Below are 20,918 nucleotides of genomic sequence, written 5' to 3' on the forward strand. Positions count from 1 at the left end.
CAAATTAGTTGTTGCCTTTTGTCTTTCTGAGAAACCTTTCACTCTTTTAGTCAAAAATGTTGGAGAGTGAAAGCTTGTCCACAGTAGCCCAGCTGCTCGTATTTCGGGTGTGAATATCTTGCATCTTGTTCTCAATGAATCACAACCTGTCCCCATGGCAACCAAACCACCTGGACTTGTTGGGTAAAATTTGGACCCTATCACATGTCTCTCTTTGGTACACATTTCATCATGAATTAAAAAAAGATAGTCCAAAACAGAATCATCTTATAAAATCTTGCGTTTGTGTCGTGTCAACTGATTGTCAATTAGCCCACTTTTCTTAAATATTATAAAATGTTGTCCCCCTTTACAATTTCCTCATGAGAGAAAGATAAAAAGTGTCAATAAAAGTGTTTTTGCAGGAGCCCTCAAGTTCCTTACCACCAAACAATGATCAAAAATGAATTATTATTGCATTTCATTAAAATCAATTAAAATTAACAACACAATGTACTACTACCTTTCTGTAAATGAATATACTGAGAAACAAGATTTATCTTTCACCTTATATATATTCAAATATTGTGAATGGGTTTATCAATGTCCCAGATTTTGTCTCAAATTTCACTTATTTATCTTACTTTTTATTTGAATGGATTAGAATTAGTTGTAAGATAAGAGAACGGACACTTTTTTCCTGTCCTTCTTCTAAGATGGTAAAATTAAAAGATTGTGAGTAACTCGTAGATATTTACTCATATTTGTTGGTGTGTACTGCTGAGTGCCAATCTTTGTTTATTTATTTTTTCATGAGATATGAGCATCTTTTATTGCCCATTCCAATTTTGTCTTGAGAAGGTAGTGGTGGGTCACCTTCTTGTGTGAAGAAACTAGGTCCAAATTATTTGGAATTGATGCAAAAAATTGGTGTGGAATTTGAAAGTTATTTTTCAGCAAATATGTATACCAAGCTGCTTTTTCTGTAAAAGAAAAGGGCACTAGTAGCCTGCAAGTATAACATAGAAATCTCCCTTCAAACAGTGTGAGGTTTTCAATAGGAATTATACAGACTTAAAGCAATACAATAACTTAAGGATTCTTACAATGACACTAGCACTGATATGCAAAACCACAAACTGATAAACGAATTACTCGGTCCAAAGTCTTATTATCTTAATAGAAACAATGCTTTATCTAAACAGATTGACTAACATGGGTGCTGCCTAAATCCTAGCTTTCAATTATAAATTCAAAATAACATTTCTCAGAAACTGAATGAGCAGTTTAATTACAATAGGTGGTTCTTCCCACCTAATGTGGGCTAGTGATGAAGGGTGGTCGATTACTAATTGAATAGTAATGTTTCATACCATATTTTAAGTGTCTAAAACCCATTATAAATATCTCAAGATAAGTTGAATAAGTTGGAATTTATTTGGGGAGATTTGTTAGATTTGGTTCCCTCCACTTTAGATTCATTCTGAACTAAAGATTTTCACATTCTCAGGGATCAAGGTAATATTTCTTTGATGCTTGATGGATCTGCTAACTCTCTTTTAAAATCTTATATATGTCATGAATAAATTTTCACTTTTAAGTTCTTTCACAGAAATAAGAATTAGTTTTCTTATCTTTAGAGGATTTATTTAGCTTTGTGCTTTATTCTTTCTGTATAACTGCCAGATTACATTGTTTCTTATATGTATAATTTAAAACTTAAGTTGTTTCATCTAACCTTCTGTATCAAATACTGAGCAAACCCAACTGCTATTACCTCGTGGTAGGAAACACTTACTGAGTTTTAACCAAACCATTATAATATCCAGGAGAATTACAGCCTAGCTACAAATTTTGACTAATAGCAAGAGAGGAATACTCTTGACTGATTTTCTTCTTTTTGGTTGGGGGTTTAGTGGATACCGTGGGTCCAGGCCAAATATCTTAGAGCCTGTTTACCTCAATCTAAAGTTACAGGGAAATAGCTAATCCCACTAACTCCAGGCTTATGATTATAAAACACCACATTTGAACTGCTTCAGCAAATCTGGTGAAGCCACATTCACATGTTGTAAGGATGGGAATTTTTGGATTTTGACAGCAATATAGCTCCAACTCAGTTGGAATCAGCAGTTGGTGGTATCCCCACTCACCAGCTGTCTTGTCCTTCTAGGTGACAGAGGTCATGGGTTTGGAAGGTTAAAAGAGCCTTGCAGAGATGCCAAGGTGCATGTTGTCCACAATTTATATTGTGGCAACTGCTGGTGGTGGCCGGAATGAATGTTGAGGCAGTAGCTTAGCTGATGATCAAGTGAACAGCTTTCTCTTGAATGATGTTGAGCTTTTTGAGTGTTGTTGAAGCTGCATTCAGCAAGCAACTGGGAATACTCCATCATCTTCATGACTTTTATCTCACAGATGGTGATCAGGCTTTGGAGGTGAGATACTGGACATACAATTCCTAGCCTTTGACCTCTTCTTGTATGCTCTGGAACACTGATCCTCTGATTGAGAAACAGGACTTCTGTAAAAGGTAAAGTGGCCATAGTCTTGCCAGACATAGGATTGCTCTGTCTTTATGGAGATGCAACTGGTGGTGTTTTAACTTGAGGGTCACTTCACCTCAGGTAAGGGCGGATATCCTTCATGGTAACCTCAGCTGGTGCAGCAATTGAACCCACGCTGTTGGAATTACTTACTCTGCATTGCAAACCAGCCATCTGAGCTAACCAAACCCCATAACCTTCTGCATAAACATTTCAAAGCACTGATACTAATGGTGTTGTTTGTTGTGAATTGAATGTTTAGGATAGCTTGATAGCATTCAATCACACAAAGTGCAATTATATCAAGACACATTAGTGGAAGTCGCTACATTCATCCCTATATGACCAATTACTTGAAGGAATCTCAGCCTGTTTGAGCCAGTCATTAAAGAAACACTTATCACTTTGTGAACACGTAATGATACACCCTGGATGTAGCAGATGGATCTTCGGGTACTGGAGCCACTGACATGCCTACTGTGCCACAAGAGTTCCCTTTCAGATGACATGGATTCCGCCAAAGCAAGTCCTAATGTCATTCCTATTAATATTTAGATGACAGAGGTATGTTCTCTTGCAGCTCTTGCAGTTGTCTATTGACAGCAATTTTATATATACTTTTTATTTTGTTTCAGTGACTTTGCATTTTCTTTTCAATCCTTCATCTCAAAGTTGATAAATGCAATGATAAAGTTCATAAGATATTAACTGGTGGAAGGCAGAGAGTGGGGATAATGGGGTCTTATTCAGGATGGCAGCCGATGACTAGTGGAGTTCCACAGGGATCAGTGTTGGGACCACAGCTATTCATGTTATACATTAACAATCTAGACAAAGGAACAGAGGGCATTGTTGCTAAGTTTGCCAAATAGCACAAAGCTCGGTTGAGGGACAGGCAGTGTTGAGGAAGTGGGGAGGCTAGGAGAGTGGGAAAAGAAGTGGCAGATGGAATGCAATGGGGCAAATTCTGAGATGACACTCTTTGGGAAAAGAACAGAGGCATAGACTATTTTCTAAATGGGAAAAGGTGTTGGAAGTCTGAAGCACAAAGGGACTTGGGAGTCCTAGTTCAGAATTGTTTTAAGGTTAACATGCAGGTTCAGTTGGCAATTAGGACGGCAAATGCAATGCTTGCATTTATTTCAAGAGGGCTAGAATATAAGAGCAGAGATGTATTGTTGAGGCTGTATTGGGCTCTGGTCAAACCCCATTTGGAATATTGTGAGCAGTTTTTGATCCCATCTCAAAGGAAGGATTTATTGACGTTGGAGGCGGTCCAGAGGAGAGTATAAGAATGATCCTGGGGATGAAGGGCTTCTCATATGAGGAGTGGTTGAGAAGAATCTCAATGAAACTTACAGAATCATGAGAGGTCTGGATAGAGTGGACATGGGAGAAGATGTTTCCACTAATAGAAGAGGCTTGGACCCCAGGGCATAGCCTCAGAGTGAAGGGATGGCCTTTTAGAACTGAGATGAGGGACAATTTCTTCAGCCAGTCAGTGGTTAATCTATGGAACTTATTGCTACAGAAGCCATCAAAGGTTATGGGATGAAGGCAGGAGAAGAGAGTTAAGAGACATGGCAAGATTAGATGGTGGAGCAGAATTAAAAGGTATGGCGCTGGAAAAGCAAAGCAGGTCAGGCTGCATCCAAGGAGCAGGAGAGCCAATGTTTCGGGCCTAAGCCTTTTATCAGGAATGTGTAGGGCAAGGAGGCTGAGAGATAAATGGGGCGTGGTGTTGGGGCCGGGGGATGGTAGGTGGTAGGGGGATAGGCGGATGCAGGTGGGAGTTAATTCTGTAGGTCGGTGGGAACGGTGGACCAGATAGGTGGGAAGGAAGGTGAACAGGTAGGACAGGTCAATAGGGAGGTACTAAGTTGGAAAGTTTGATCTGGGATAAGGTGGGGAAAGGGGAGATTTGGAAACCGGTGAAGTCCGTGTTGATGCCACGTAGTTTTCGGGTACTGAAGCAGAAGATGAGGCGTCTTTCCTCCAGTTGGCAGGTGACTTTGATTTGGTGGTGGAGGAGGTCCAGGATTTGCCTGTCTTTGGAGAGTATGGGAGGGGGGGTTGAAGTAGTCGGCCACATAGTGGTTGGGTTGTTTGGTGTGTGTGTCCCAGAGATGTTCCCTGAACTGCTCTGCGAGTTGGTGTCCTGTCTCCCCGATGTTGAGGAGACCACAGTAGGTGAGGTGGGTGGATGTGCAGGAAAATCTCTGCCAGATTTGAAATGATCTTTTAGGGTCTTGGATGGAGGTGAGGGTGCAGGTTTTACACCTTTTGCTGCAGTAAGGGGAGGTGCTGAGTGTGGAGGGTGGGTTCGGCTGTGGGGGCGGGGGGGGGGGCATGGACCTAATGAGGGAGTCGTGGAAGGAATGGTCTCTCTGGAATGCAGGTAGGAGTGGACTTAATGGCCAAACCGCCTGATTGTGCTCGTATATCTTAATGTGTTATGGCCTTATTATAGTTGAGGGTGGCCATTTGGGTAGAAAGACTTGCACACTCCCCTGATTGTTGCTACACCGACACCAGGGACTGCCACTTGACACACCAGTCTAAACAAGGTAAAAACAATGACTGCAGATGCTGAAAACCAAATACTGGATTAGTGGTGCTGGAAGAGCACAGTAGTTCAGGCAGCATCCAACGAGCAGTGAAATCAACGTTTCGGGCAAAAGCCCTTGAAACGTTGATTTCACTGCTCGTTGGATGCTGCCTGAACTGCTGTGCTCTTCCAGCACCACTAATCCAGTACACCAGTCTAAACCTTCACTCCTTGTCCCTACAACTTTAGAAAACTATCTGCAAAATTAATCAATGGACATTGTAGTTTTTAGAATGCAAGCCATCGATGGGAGTAACAAACAGTAGTTTGTTTGGAGTTGGCGGGTTTATTTTGTTAATAAGCACATTAGTGTGTCCTCAGAGTCCTCTAGCTCCCCGGGGAACCCTTTTGGTACATGGCTACAACCCCCCATCGCCGCCCAACGTGTTGCGCAATATCCAATGCAGCAAGGCGCACCCGCCCTTTGGAAGATTTCATTTCAAGCAGTTTGAGAACTGGGAGGGATACTCTCAATGATCTAGTCAGTCAAGCAGTGGGAGAAGCGGCATCTTAAAGTTTCTCTCGGGCGGCCGAGAGATAAAAACCGGGAGAATGGTTGGAGTTAATAAATGCATCAAGTATTCCATGTTCATCTTCAACGTTTTGTTTTGGGTGAGCTGTTGTATTCTCTTTTAAATTTCATCTCATCAATTCCCGCATTGCAGAAAGTACTGTAAACCAAACTAGTGAAGATTTGTGCATGCGAAACTAACGTTTGCATTTCCCGATTTAATCATGTTTTATTTCACCCCCCATCCTAATACCGAATTGATGTAACTCCCCTTGCTTAGGAGTTACCAATTGAGACGTTAACATTTAATTGCTCGCTTCCCGTTTAACAAGCTGTACCCCCAATAATGGTTCGTTTTGTTAAATTGTGAGCTCTCAATCGTAAAATTTTTCAAAACAAAAATTGGAGGGGATTTTTTTTCTCTGTGATCGCAACCAGAGATTGTGATCCCAGCATCACAAGACTTCAACTTCTGAGCTTCCTGCTCCAAACGGCCTTTCTGGCAATTTCTAATATTGTGATATCGTCCATAAATAAGTCCTGTAATATGAAGTGAAACCCACGTGTCAGTTCACAAGTTGTTGAGCTTTAGGTTCTGGAGGTTTGGCGACCCTAATTGCTGGAATTGATATTTTACATGCCATGTTCTGAGAAATTGATCAGCTTGGGCAACACAGTGGTTAGCATTGCTGCCTCATAGTACCAGGGACCCAGGTTCGATTCCAGCCTCGGGTGATTGCGTGGGTTTCCTCTGGGTGCTCCGGTTTCCTCCTACAGTCCAAAGATGTGCAGGCCAGGTGAATTGGCCATGCTAAATTGCCCGTAGTATTAGGTGCATTAGTTAGAGGGAAATGGGTCCGGGTGGGTTACTCTTCAGAGGGTCAGTGTGGACTTGTTGGGCCGAAGGGCCTGTTTCCACACTGTAGGTAATCTAATGTGTGGGTTTCCTTTAGATGCTCTGATTTCCTCCCACAGTCCAAAGATGTACAGGTTAGGTGGATTGGCCATGGTACATGGGGGGTTAGGAGGATAGCTTAGGGGTGGGTCTGGTTAGGATGCTCTTTGGAGAGTCAGTGTGGACTTGATGGATTGAATGGCCTGCTTCCACAATATAATTTCTGCAGTGCATCTTGGAGATACTGCTATTACTGGTGTTGGCGGGTGTGGATTTGGTGCCAGTCAGGCTGGGTGATGTATCCTGGATGATGTGAAGCTTCTTGTGTTTTTGGAGCTACACCCATCCAAGCAAGTGGGGAGTATTCCATCACACTCCTGACTTCTGCCTTGTCGATGATGGACAGGTTTTGGGGAGTCAGGAAGTGAGTTATTTGCCAAGGTGTTACTAACCTCTGACCTGCACTTGTAACCAATGTTTATTGGTGAGTCCAGTTGAGTTTCTGGTAAATGGTAACACTCAGGATGTTGATAGTAGAGGGTTTCAGTGATGGTAATGCTGTTGAATGTCAAGCAGCGGTGGTTAGATTTTCTTACTGGAGATGGTAATTGCCAGGCGCAAAACCATCCTTGCCACTTGTCAGTCCAAACCTGGATATTATCCAGATCTCATTGCATTTGAACGTGGACTGCAACAATATCTGAGGAGTCACAAATGTTGCTGAACATTGTTCAATCCTAAGCAAAAATCCCCACTTTTGACATGATGAAGGTCATTTAATGAAGTAGCTGAATATGGCTGGGCCTATAACGCTACCCTGTGGAACTCCTGGGATGATTGACCTCTAACAATCACAACTATCTGCCTATGTGCAAAATATGGCTCCAACCAGTGGAGAATTCACTCCTGATACTCCTGGATTCTAGTTTTACAGGGACTCTTTGATGCCAAGTGCAGTCACTCTCACCTCACCTCTGGAACTCAGCTCTTTTGTCCATATTTGAACTAAGACTATATTGAGGTCAAGAGCTGAGTGGCCCAGGTGGAATCCAGACTGGGTGTTAGTGAGCAGGTTATTGCCAAGCAGGTGCTGCTTGATAATGCTGATACCTTCTATGACTTCACTGGAGATTGAGAATAGACTGATGGGACAGTAGTTGATCAGGTTGGATTTGTCCTGCTTTTGGTGTAAAGGGCATAGTTGGGCAATTTTCCACATTGTCGGGTAGCTGCCAGTGTTTTAACTCTACTGGAAGAGTTTGGCTTAGGGAGCGGCAAGTTTTGGAGCACAAGAATATTGTCAGGGCCCATAGCCTTTGCAGTATCCAGTCCATCCAACTGTTCCTTGATATCGCATGGAGTGAATCAAATTCAAGGTGTATATATGTATGTAAAGTAAACAGACACTCACTGTTTCCTTGTTAAAAAGTAATTTGTTTTCCTTCAGACAGTCAGTATTTATTTGTCCCCATAAATGATCATTTTCATTTAAGGTCTTACTCTTTATTACATCTGTCAGCCTCAAATAAGTTGCTTTCCATTTTGTTAGTGCTGAAAACCATTGCTGATGTGTACATACACAAAGGTTCATGAACATAACAAAGCCATAAAAAGGTTGTATGAAATAGTGAATTCCAAGTCATCTTCAGCAGAAAGGCCCTGCAAAAGACATCACTTTGGGATTTGTTTCAGCCACACCTTGCATCCAGTTTGAGGCAACCCTTTGGCATTGATCTCCTTGCATGTAACATCTGAGGAAAAATGTTTCCTTCTGGGACAGAATGTGCCTGAGAATTAAATTACTAATCTGTCTTTGTGCTTGCATTTTAGCATTTATTATAAAATGAAAACCATTGAACATTAATGCAAAGTAACAGCCTAAACCATATCATCTGTATTGTTTCTTCGCTTTGAGTGTTCATTTTTTGTCTTTGCTGATGTTTATATCTCTTTATGTATGGCACTTTTACATAGTTCATTGCAATTCTTTCATTTTTCTTTTTTGGATACGTTGTTTTATTTTAATTGAACTTGAAAATTACTGAGTTATACCTGATGGGCTCTTGTGCAGTGGTAGTATCCCTATCTCTGAGTTGGGACACCTGGGTTCAACTCCCTCCTGTTCCGGAAGGTATAACAACCTCACTGAACAGGATGATTAGAAAATATTCTGTGTTATAATCTCAGCTACATACGGGCTACATATGTATATCACGTAATTGAACAGGCAAATATTCACCTATAATATTGCAATCTGCATAAAGAACTATAACTCTTAAGGAGAATTAGACTCCCAGCTAATAGCCGAAAGAATGACAAGTCTGAATTTCATATTTTAAAACATATTGAACAAGTGAAAAATTTACCGTGTACAATTTCATTTTGTGGGCAACTTTTATACTTTAAACAAGAAAAAATTATCAGTGCTTGAATTTACTTTAGCAAATGATCCACATTGCTCCCAGTTCCTAATGGACTCAAGTAACTGTGTTTTGCCAGGTAATAATTTGCCAGTCTCTTTCCTCTGTTCTTTCGAGTATTACTTAGCTTCACCACTAACAGTAAAACCTGTTCCAATGATTCTTCTTTCCCTGGCCTTACCAAGATCTATACAAGACTCCAGGATGTGTCTCGTTTTGACTACAGATGGTCTCTCTTCCATGTCTGGCTGTGGTGACTCTCAATGTTGAGTGATCTCATTTCTTTCACTGCACAGAACTGTAGACTGTGTATTCATTGAATTACAGGCACAAAAATCAATCTCCAAAATGACTTTGTCTGCCCTTTTTTCCCATAACAACACAAAGCATATTGACCATGCTTCAAAATAGATGTGCTAACTAATTACTCTTGACCCCATATCCCTTTCATTTGAGCAGTAAATGGATCATTTACGGCATAACTGCTAATCATGAATGTCTACAACAGCTTTCTGTGACTTGGAGACTTGGAATCCATTTGTTTATCCAGGCTTTCTGTTGTTCAGAATGCAGGACAGGTCACATGAACCCCATTTATCATAAACTTAAAGCTGTAATTCCAAAATATAATAAACTTATAAAACTCATAATTGGGGCTATTATGGTGCAATGGTAGTGTCCCTTCCTTTAAGCCAAAATGTAGGGGTTTAAGTACCATCTGCTCCAGGGGTGTGTTATAACCTGTCTGAACAGGTTGATTTAAAATATCTATAAGCTCATAATTATAACATCATGTAACAATTGTATGAAAGTTGATCCTATGACTATGTCTAAAGGTCACAACATTTTCTGTTTGCCATCTGCTTAAGTCAAACTTGACATCGTGCAAAATATACATTCATAACTCACAGAATAGGACAGCATTGAGAGAAGCTATTCAGTTCCATGTGGCCTTGAGTATCAACACATGCTGTAAAAGTTACCACCTCTCTGGTGTGCACTTGGTTCCTGCCAATCCCATCGTTTAATTTGGAAACATGGTATCATGAAGGAACATGGTATCAAGATACACAGCCTAGATTGAATTTAAGATTATTGACGTTGCAGACGGACTAATTGTTAGTAGTTAGGACTTTCAGGACTTCAGACAAAAATAAGAGATTTGGGAGGAAACTCTGCATACATTAATTGTAGATTAATTTGTCGGAGAATTTGATTGCAGAAGTGAAAGCTATTTAGTTTTCTTTTTGTTGGGAATACACATGACATACCTTTTTTTTCGCATCAAATGCCACCTTCCTGAAAATTTTTGCAATTCTGGAAGATTATCTTGCCATGAATTGTTATGACTTGAGCTTTGCCTGATGCATCTCCAAATAGTCACACCCTGTCTTTTATCTTGTTGGGGATGTTGTTTAGATTTGTCAAGAAGGGCAAAAATGCTAACACGATTCCTTGGGACACTGCAGCATCTCCTGGAGAGGGTGATTTCCCCATCGCTGACCATTGTTTGTCTTCTGTTGATAAGGAAGAGCCAGATCTAATTAATTTTGTCTCCTGATTTCATGAGTGGAGTTTGAATAAAAGATTTCAAAAGCTTTTGCGAAATCTAGTATTACTATGCAAACGTTTTCGTCTTGAAGCAAGATCATTGACAGTCTGTAAAACTTGTGTTCCAGTTTATCTTTTTGCCTGAAAACCATGCTGAGCAGTTACTATAGAATGAGCTTCATGACATAATATGTTCAAGCAATTTGAACATTAGGTGAGGGATACCAGCCTGTAGTTTTCTGGCTGACATTTTTGAAAATTAAGGAGAACACAGATACCTTTGATCAAGTCATGCAATACAGAAATAGGCCCTCTGGATCAGCTCTTACAGGCCGACCAGGCAAGATTTGCCTGTGTTTGTCCCTTATCCCTCGAAACCTTTCCTGTCGATGTACCTGTTCAAATGTCTTTTAAATGTTGTAATTGCACTTGCCTGTACCACTTCCTCTGGCAGCCTGTTCCATGTACACACCACCCTCTGTGTGGAAAACGTTGCCCCTCAGGTCACTGTCAAATCTTACTCCTCTCACCTTAAAATGATCCCCTCTCGTTTTGAACTCCCCTACCTTGGGGAAAAGGCCTTGGCTATTCACCTTATCTATGCCCCTCATGATTTTATAAACCTCCTATAAGGTCACCCCTCAGCCTCTGAAATTTTGTTCATTACTTCAGTTTCAGAAAAAAAAGTTCTTGAATTTACAAGAGTTCGACTTTCAACTCAAAGTCCCATTTACAAATTTGTTCTTGACACCACCATTGTGGATCAGATCTCAAACAGTGGTGAGACAGAGTACAGGAAAGAGATAAAGAGCTTAGTGCCATGGTGTAAAGACAACAAACTCCTGCTCAATGTCAGCAAAACAAAGGAAGCAGAGTTGAGGCCAAACCCCTGTCTGTATCAATGGTGCGGAGGTGGAAGTGGTCAAGTTGTAGGAGTAGATATCACCAACAATCTACTGGCCCATGTCAACACTGCAGTCAAGAAAACAGACTAACACTCTGTCCTCAGAGGGCTAAGGAAATTTGGCATGTCCACGATGACTCTTATCAATTTATAGGATGTTTTCTATGCTGCATCTCTATCTGATTGCATCACAGCTTGGTATGGAAACAGCTTTGACCAAGACTGCAAGAAAATTGCAGAGGGTTGTGAGTGCTGCCCAGTCCATCCTTCAGGGTTAGAGACAAAACCCTGCAGATGATAGAATCCAAAATAGACAGGGAGGTGGCATGAAAAACACAGCAAGCGAAGCAGCATCTGGGAATGAAGAAGTCGATATTTCGGGTGTAACCCTTACAATCCGAAAGGTCGACTTCTCCACCTCCTGATGCTGTTGGGCTTGATGTTTTCTTCCAGTCTCCTGCCAGCCCATCATGCCAGCCTTCCTTCTATTGCCCCTGTCTATACTTATAGCTGCCTCCAGGAAAGCAGCCAACATAATCAAAGACCCTCCCACCCTGATCATACTCTCTACCACTATCTTCCGTCGGGCAGAAGATACAAAAATTTGAAAACATGTACTGTCTGATTCAAGAATAGCTTCTTCCTCGCTGTTATCAGACTTATGAACGGACCTCTCATATATTAGAGTTGATCTTTCTCTGCACTTTCTCTACAGTTGTAACATTACATTCTGGACTCTATTCTATTAACCTGACATACTTATGTAAAGTATGATTTGTTTGGGTAGCATGCAAAACAATAATTTTCAATGTATGTTGGTATGTGATAAGACTAAATCAAATCAAATTCAGGAAAATCTGTTGTTAAGTTCACTAATAAACATTTACAGATTAATGAAAAACATGAATGTGAAACTTTGAAATCAGAATTCATTACGGACAGAATTGTTGTTAGAATTCTTGATGAAACTTTGCTCACTGCCAATTTTATCTTTGGAGAAAGTTATTGAAATTGTGCTGGAAGCAGAAATCAGAAGCGGCACAGTGATGAACCAAAGCCCAGCCATGACAAATGAATACTGTATTTGTAAAACTGTAGCTCACTTCCAGAAGATGTATAGAAGCAAGATACCACTACAGAACAGCAAAATGCTGGTGGTCTCAGCAGGGGTCTACATTGCAGAACACTGATGATCATTAGTGGTGCCTCAGGCAATCTTAGAGGGCCTTGCTGATCCAAACTACCAGAAGAAACAACATTTGTCTAGACCTATGGGGGTATCCTGTTAACTTGAACCGTGATATCAGCATGAGTATCAGATAAGATAGCACGGCTGAAGAAGCAAAAGATACTGTCTACAGAGATGATTCCACATGGCACAGCTGGAATGATTGTTCAGAACATACAATGCTACAATTGACATTGCAACATAATGAACATGGCGATTTGAAAATGTGAATGTTGTTCCTGATCAAGAGTTGTTATTTTTGATTCTTCACGCATATTTTGACCTCCACTTCATTCAGAAAGATGGAGAAGGCTGACCGCCTCCCAAAAGACAACTGGTACAGGAGCAAATTGACCAACCAATCAAGGAACAGCCAGTCGAAGATTTCACCTTGGCTTGTAGCAGAACCCACACAAAGAAGAGAGAATCCAGGGAAGCCTTCAGAAATGAGATAACAAGAATCCAGAGAATGTATATTCCTGTCAGGGTGAAAGATAAGGCTGGTAGGTAAAGGGAATGCTGGATGACTAAAGAAATTGAGGGTTTGGTTAAGAAAAAGAAGGAAGCACATGTCAGGTATAGACAGGATAGATTGAGTGAATCCTTAGAAGATTATAAAGGAAGTAGGAGTATATTTAAGATGGAAATCAGGAGGACAAAACAGGGATGTGTGATAGCTTTGGCAAATAGAATTAAGGAGAATTCAAAAGGTTTTTACAAATATATTTAAGGACAAAAGGGTACCTAGGGAGAGAATAGGGCCCCTCAAAGATCTGGATTAGTGGTGCTGGAAGAGCACAGCAATTCAGGCAGCATCCAACGAGCAGTGAAATCGACGTTTCGGGCAAAAGCCCTTCATCAGGAATAAAGGCAGTGAGCCTGAAGCATGGAGAGATAAGCTAGAGGAGGGTGGGGGTGGGGAGAGAGTAGCATAGAGTACAATGGGTGAGTGGGGGAGGAGATGAAGGTGGTAGGTCAAGGAGGTGAGGGTGGAGTGGATAGGTGGAAAAGAAGATAGGCAGGTCGGACAATCGAGACACCACCCACACCCTCCACCTCCTCCAAGACTTCTGTTTCCCCGGCCCTCAACGCCTTATCTTCACCATGGATATCCAATCCCTCTACATCTCCATTCGCCATGACCATGGCCTCCAAGCCCTCCGTTTTTTCCTCTCCAGACGTCCCCAACAGTACCCTTCCACTGACACTCTCATTCGTTTGGCCGAACTGGTCCTCACCCTTAACAATTTCTCCTTTGAATCCTCCCACTTCCTCCAGACCAAAGGCGTAGCCATGGGCACACGTATGGGCCCCAGCTATGCCTGTCTCTTTGTTGGCTATGTAGAACAGTTGATCTTCCGTAATTACACCGGCACCACTCCCCACCTCTTCCTCTGCTACATTGATGACTGCATTGGCGCCACCTCATGCTCCCGCGAGGAGGTTGAGCAATTCATCAACTTCACCAACACATTCCACCCTGACCTTAAATTTACCTGGACTATCTCTGACACCTCGCTCCCCTTCCTGGACCTCTCCATCTCCATTAGTGACGACCGACTTGACACTGACATTTTTTACAAACCCACTGACTCCCATAGCTACCTGGATTACACCTCTTCCCACCCTATCTCTTGCAAAAATGCCATCCCATATTCCCAATTTCTCCGCCTCCGCCGTATCTGCTCCCAGGAGGACCAGTTCCACCATAGGACACACCAGATGGCCTCCTTCTTTAGAGACCGCAATTTCCCTTCCCACGTGGTTAAAGATGCCCTCCAACACATCTCGTCCACATCCCGCACCTCCGCCCTCAGACCCCACCCCTCCAACCGTAACAAGGACAGAACGCCCCTGGTGCTCACCTTCCACCCTACAAACCTTCGCATCAACCAAATCATCCACCGACATTTCCACCACCTCCAAAAAGACCCCACCACCAGGGATATATTTCCCTCCCCACCCCTTTCCGCCTTCCGCAAAGACCGTTCCCTCCGTGACTACCTGGTCAGGTCCACACCCCCCTACGACCCACCCTCCCATTCTGGCACTTTCCCCTGCCACCGCAGGAACTGTAAAACCTGTGCCCACACCTCCTCCCTCACTTCTATCCAAGGCCCTAAAGGAGCCTTCCACATCCATCAAAGTTTCACCTGCACATCCACCAATATCATTTATTGTATCCGTTGCTCCCGATGTGGTCTCCTCTACATTGGGGAGACTGGACGCCTCCTAGCAGAGCGCTTTAGGGAATATCTCCGAGACACCCGCACCAATCAACCACACTGCCCCGTGGCCCAACATTTCAACTCCCCCTCCCACTCTGCCGAGGACATGGAGGTCCTGGGCCTCCTTCACCGCCGCTCCCTCACCACCAGACGCCTGGAGGAAGAACGCCTCATCTTCCACTCGGAACACTTCAACCCCAGGGCATCAATGTGGACTTCAACAGCTTCCTCATTTCCCCATCCCCCACCTCATCCTAGTTTCAAACTTCCAGCTCAGTTACTGTCTCCTTGACTTGTCCGACCTGCCTATCTTCTTTTCCACCTATCCACTCCACCCTCTCCTCCTTGACCTATCACCTTCATCTCCTCCCCCACTCACCCATTGTACTCTATGCTACTTTCTCTCCACCCCCACCCTCCTCTAGCTTATCTCTCCATGCTTCAGGCTCACTGCCTTTATTCCTGATGAAGGGCTTTTGCCCGAAACGTCGATTTCGCTGCTCGTTGGATGCTGCCTGAATTGCTGTGCTCTTCCAGCACCACTAATCCAGTATTTGGTTTTCAGCATCTGCAGTCATTGTTTTTACCCCTCAAAGATCAGCAAGGCGGCCTTTGTGTGGAACCACAGAAAATGGGGGAGACACTAAATGAATATTTTGCATCAGTATTTACTGTGGAAAAGAATATGGAAGATATAGTCTGTAGGGAAATAGATGGTGACATCTTGCAAAATGTCCATATTACAGAGGAGGAAGTGCTGGATGTCTTGAAATGGTTAAAGGTGGATAAATCCCCAGGACCTGATCAGGTGTACCCGAGAACTCTGTGGGAAGCTAGAGAAGTGATTGCTGGGCATCTTGCTGAGATATTTGTATCATCGATAATCACAGGTGAGGTGCCAGAAGACTGGAGGTTGGCAAAAGTGGTGCCACTGTTTAAGAAGGCGGTAAAGACAAGCCAGGGAACTATAGACCAGTGAGCCTGACCTCAGTTGTTGGAGGGAATCCTGACGGACAGGATGTACATATATTTGGAAAGGCAAGGACTGATTCGGGATAGTCAACATGGCTTTGCGCGTGGGAAATCATATCTCACAAACTTGATTGGGTTTTTTGAAGAAGTAACAAAGAAGATTGATGAGGGCAGAGCAGTAGATGTGATCTATATGGACTTCAGTAAGGTGTTTGACAAAGTTCCCCATGGGAGACTGATTAGCAAGATTAGATCTCATGGAATACAGGGAGAACTAGCCATTTGGATACAGAACTGGCTGAAAGGTAGAAGACAGAGGATGGTGTTTGAGGGTTGTTTTTCAGACTGGAGGCCTGTGACCAGTGGAGTGCCACAAGGATCGGTGCTGGGCCCTCCACTTTTTGTCATTTACATAATTGATTTGGATGCGAGCATAAGAGGTACAGTTAGTAAGTTTGCAGATGTCACCAAAATTGGAGGTGTAGTGTACAGCAAAGTGGGTTACCTCAGATTACAACAGGATCTGGACCAGATGGGCCAATGGGCTGAGAAGTGGCAGATGGAGTTTAGTTCAGATAAATGCAAGGTGTTTGGTATGCTTTCCTTTGTTGGTCAGAGTATTGAGTACAGGAGTTGGGAGGTCATGTTGCGGCTGTACAGGACATTGGTTAGGCCACTGTTGGAATATTGTGTGCAATTCTGGTCTCCTTCCTATTGGAAAGATGGTGTGAATCTTGAAAGGGTTCAGAAAAGATTTATAAGGATGTTGTCAGGGTTGGAGAATTTGAGCTATAGGGAGAGGCTGAACAGGCTGGGGCTGTTTTCCCTTGAGTGTCAGAGGTTGAGGGATGACCGTACAGAGGTTTACAAAATTATGAGGGGCATGAATAGGATAAGTAGACAAAGTCTTTTCCCTGTGGTTGGGGAGTCCAGAACTAGAGGGCACAGGTTTAGGGTAAGAGGGGAAAGATATAAATGAGAGCTAAGGGGCGACTTTTTTCACACAGAGGGTGGTGCATGTATGGAATGAGCTGCCAGAGGATGTAGTGGAGGCTGGTACAATTGCAACATTTAAGAGGCATTTGGATGGGTTTATGAATAGGAAGGGTTTGGAGGGATATGGGCCGGGTGCTGGCAGGTGGGACTAGATTGGGTTGGGAAATCTGGTCGGCATGGACGGTTTGGACCGAAGGGTCTGTTTCCATGCTGTACATCTGTATGACTCTGTTAATTTACTTTGTTTGTATAAGACAGCTGTTTAATATTGTCAGTGTAAAGGCAGTCACAATCTTTCCAGAACTAGCTGAAATGTTCAATGCTCCATCATTTAAAAATAAACAGTCAATGCCAGTGATAGAGTGCTGAGTGAAAAGCAACCTTTTTAGTAATGTGACTGAGAATCTGAAAATGTCTACTTGTTCACCTAACAGCCACAGACTGAAAATGTCCAACTTCCTTAACAAACTGACAGACGTGAGCTGCATCTAACTTCGTGTGAGCCAGACCAATGCCCATAAAGAGAACTTGACCAAGAAAAATAAATTGCTTGACCCGAGCAGCCATGGTTCTACAAGGAAGAATGTATTGACGGACATTTGTGAGATTGCTGGCATCTTCTTGTAGTATCTGCCAGCTCTGTTAGTATATGACACAGAACAAGGCTTGTTTGACGTAGTTCACTGCCATCAATTTTCCTTCTGTTTTTAAATCCGTTTGTTTGGACATGTTTATAGTACATCTCCAAGGCAGGTACACTGAACAGTCTAACCTAGAGGTACCACTACCACTGCACCATGCAATCACGCCTCTGCTTTGTCTATACTGTGTCCAAAGCCTGTATTAGTACCAGTGGTGTATGACTGGTGAGGCTAAACAGTAGAGGCATTTGTCTTATTCAACAAGATGATTTACTGCATGGCAGCAAGACTATGTTAATCAGACAGGTCTTTGACACAGTACAACAGGGAGGGAGGGGGTAAGATCTTGCATGACAAATCCCTGTAAGACAGAATGCCCAAGTTCAAGTTCTACCTGCCACAGCCGTGTGTGAAATTTGTCCAAAAGGTTTGATTGAAATGTAGACAAAGATAATTTGGTGGCAATAAACTACCTGAAACATCCCTTGCCTCGTGTCACCTACTGACAGATGGGGTGCATACCATGAGGTAATCAGGACAGAAACCACTGCACTGGTTTTGAGAAGTGTAGATTCACAGGAGCTCTATTGTGTATGTCTGATGTTACAAAGTGTAAGGCAGTGCTAATGATAAAAGGATACCTTCCCAAAACATTAATGTCCAAAAGAAGTTGTTGTCCATCTCAAAATAAAAGACAGTTGGCTGGAAAATATGGCAGAGGAATTTGAGTTTGGAATTTGAGACTGGGAGGATTACTTTAAAGAGTAAAACTAACTTGATTACAGCTTGTTGATGACGATGCTGAAGTTGGATCATGAAACTCTGATTTTCAATGGTTAAATCAGCCTTGTTCAGGTCTCTAATCAAACCCTTCAAAGATGCAATGATGAAGGTTAGGTTCCCTACAGTGTGGAAACAGGCCTTATGGCCCAACAGGTCCACACCGACTTTCTGAAGAGCAAGCAAGCCACCCAGACCCATTCTCCTACATTTACGCTTGAATAATGCACCTAACATTATGGGCAGTTTAGCATGGCCAATTCACCTAAGCTGTACATCTTTGGACTGTGGAAGGAAACCGGAGCAAACCCATGCAGACACGGGAGCATGTACAAACTCTACACAGACAGTCGCTCAAGGCTGGAATTGAACCTGGGACCATGGTGCTGTGAGACAGCAGTGCTGACCACTGAGCCACCATGCCACCCAAATGAAGTGGAATGATTTTGACAGTATTAGGCAAGAACTTTCAGAAGTTGATTGGGGGCAGATGTTCACAGGTAAAGGGATGGCTGGAAAATGGGAAGCCTTCAAAAATGAGATGACAGTCAAGAGGCAGGGTATTCCTGTTAGGGTGAAAGGAAAGGCTGGTAGGTGCAGGGAATGCTGGATGACGAGAAACTAAGGTTTTGGTTAAGAAAAAGAAAGAAGTGTATGTCAGGTATAGATAGCAGAGATCGAGTGAATCTTTAGCAGAGTATAAGGGCAGTAGAAGTATACTTAAGAGGGAAATCAGGAGGGCAAAAAGGAGACATGAGTTAGCTTTGGTAAAAGGGGTTAAGGAGAAACCAAAAGGATTTTATAAATTCATTTAAAGACAAAATGGCAACTAGGGTAAGAATAGGGCTCCTCAAAGATCAGCCTATGTGTCGAACCGCTGGAGATGAGGAAGATACTAAACGAGTATTTTGCATCAGTGTTTACTGTGGAGAAGGACATGGAAGATATAGAATGTGAGGAAATAGATGGTGACATCTTGAAAAATGTCCATATTACAGAGGAGGTGGTGTTGGATGTCTTAAAACACATAAAGGTGGATGCATCCCCAGGACCTGATCAGGTGTACCCTCAAACTCTTGTGGAAGCTAGAGAAGTGATTGCTTGGCCCCTTGCTGAGATATTGTATCATCGATAGTCACAGGTGAGGCTCTGGAAGACTGGGGGTTGGCTAATGTGCTGCCACTATTTAAGAAAGGTGGTAAGGAAAAGACAGGGAACTATAGAGCGGTGAGTGTGACATCAGTGGCGGGCAAGTTGTTGGAGGAAATCCAGAGGGACAAGATTTAAATGTATTTGGAAAGGCAAGGACAGATTAGGGGTAGTCAACATGGTTTTGTGCATGGAAAATTATGTCTCACTAACATGATTGAGTTTTTGTTAAGAAGTAATGAAGAGGATTCATGAGGGCAGAGCGGTGCACGTGATCTATGTGGACTTTGGTTTGAGCATTGAGTATAAGAGTTGGGATGTCATGTTGCAACTGTACGGGACATTGATTAGGCCACTTTTGGAATATTGTGTGCAAATTTGGTCTCCCTCCTATCAGAAGGATGTTGTAAAACTTGAAAGGTTTCAGAAAGATTTACAAGGAATTTGCCAGGGTTGGAGGATTTGAGCTATAGGGAGAGGCTGAATAGGCTGGGGCTGTTTTCCCTGGAGCATCGGAAGCTGAGGGTTGATCTTATAAAGGTTTATAAAATCACGAGGAGCATGAATAGAGTAAAATCGAAGGTATTTTCACTGAGAGAATCTGGAACTAGAGGGCATAGGTTTAACGTGAGAGGGGAAAAAATTATAATGAACCTAAGGAGCAACTTTTTCACACAGAGGGTGGTGTGTGTATGGAATGAACGGCTAGAGGAAGTGGTGGAGGCTGGTACAATTACAACATTTAAAAGGCAACTGGATGTGTATATGAATAGGAAGTGTTTAGAGGGATATGGGCCAAGTGCTGGCAAATGGGACTAGATTAATTCAGTTTATCTGGTCGGTATGGACGAGTTGGACTAAAGGGTCTGTTTCCGTGCTGTACATCTCTCTGACTCCATGATTGGAGGAGAGAAGGCTATCATCAAGTGAGGCAGCATGTGGACTCTGACTTTAGTAGTCTCTTGTGAGTGGGTTGTAAAGACCTGGAATGAAGTCAGTTTGGAAATGATTGTCAAATAATTGAAATGTAGATTTTCCAATGCACTTGACAATACAGAAGATGGCTATTTGTGGAATGATGTGGCCAATGAGATGATTGAAATTGATGTTGTTGATCAATGTTATGCAAATCCAGAATAAAATTGAAACCTGACATGATGAGGAGAGTGAATTTTTAATACATATTCACTTCAGTACTGTGAGAAAAACTGAAATTGTAAACATTGGTATATATTACATTTTTGATTAATGTACACTAATGTCTGTTTCCACTGAGGTGGTTTTGTTATTAATTAATAATAGTAAAATTTCAGTAATACAAATTTTTTTGTTCCTTTTTGAACCACTTGTAGGAATGGGCTTGGTAGGAACAGTCTCCTACCTGGCATCTGCGTGATAGCAAGATGATTGGAGGGGAGAGATTTTCATTTGTGTGGAAGTTGTTCCTCTAATATTTAGCTAAAGATTTAGTCTTAAAAACTGCTTTTATTCAGGTATTGACAGTAAACAA

The 20,918-nt window shown here is 42.4% G+C and overlaps 1 protein-coding gene across 3 annotated transcripts in view; it reads left to right on the top strand.

The window, feature by feature from the left end:
* Nucleotides 1-2,397: 2,397 nt before the first annotated feature.
* Nucleotides 2,398-20,918, top strand: part of LOC140457907 (tetraspanin-8-like) — a 41,814-nt gene continuing 23,293 nt past the window's right edge. Inside the window, exon 1 of one of the 3 annotated variants that reach the window (XM_072551683.1) lies at nucleotides 2,398-2,512. Coding sequence is in view for 2 of the 3 variants with exons in the window: in XM_072551684.1 (XP_072407785.1) it covers nucleotides 5,686-5,745 (60 nt within the window). In the remaining variant the exon portion in view is untranslated. Of the gene's footprint in view, nucleotides 2,513-5,577; nucleotides 5,746-20,918 lie in introns of those variants that run through there. The other 2 variants (XM_072551684.1, XM_072551682.1) reach the window with 2 other exon arrangements.

This window comes from Chiloscyllium punctatum, chromosome 32 (assembly GCF_047496795.1).
Source record: "Chiloscyllium punctatum isolate Juve2018m chromosome 32, sChiPun1.3, whole genome shotgun sequence".
NCBI classification, from domain to species: domain Eukaryota; kingdom Metazoa; phylum Chordata; class Chondrichthyes; order Orectolobiformes; family Hemiscylliidae; genus Chiloscyllium; species Chiloscyllium punctatum.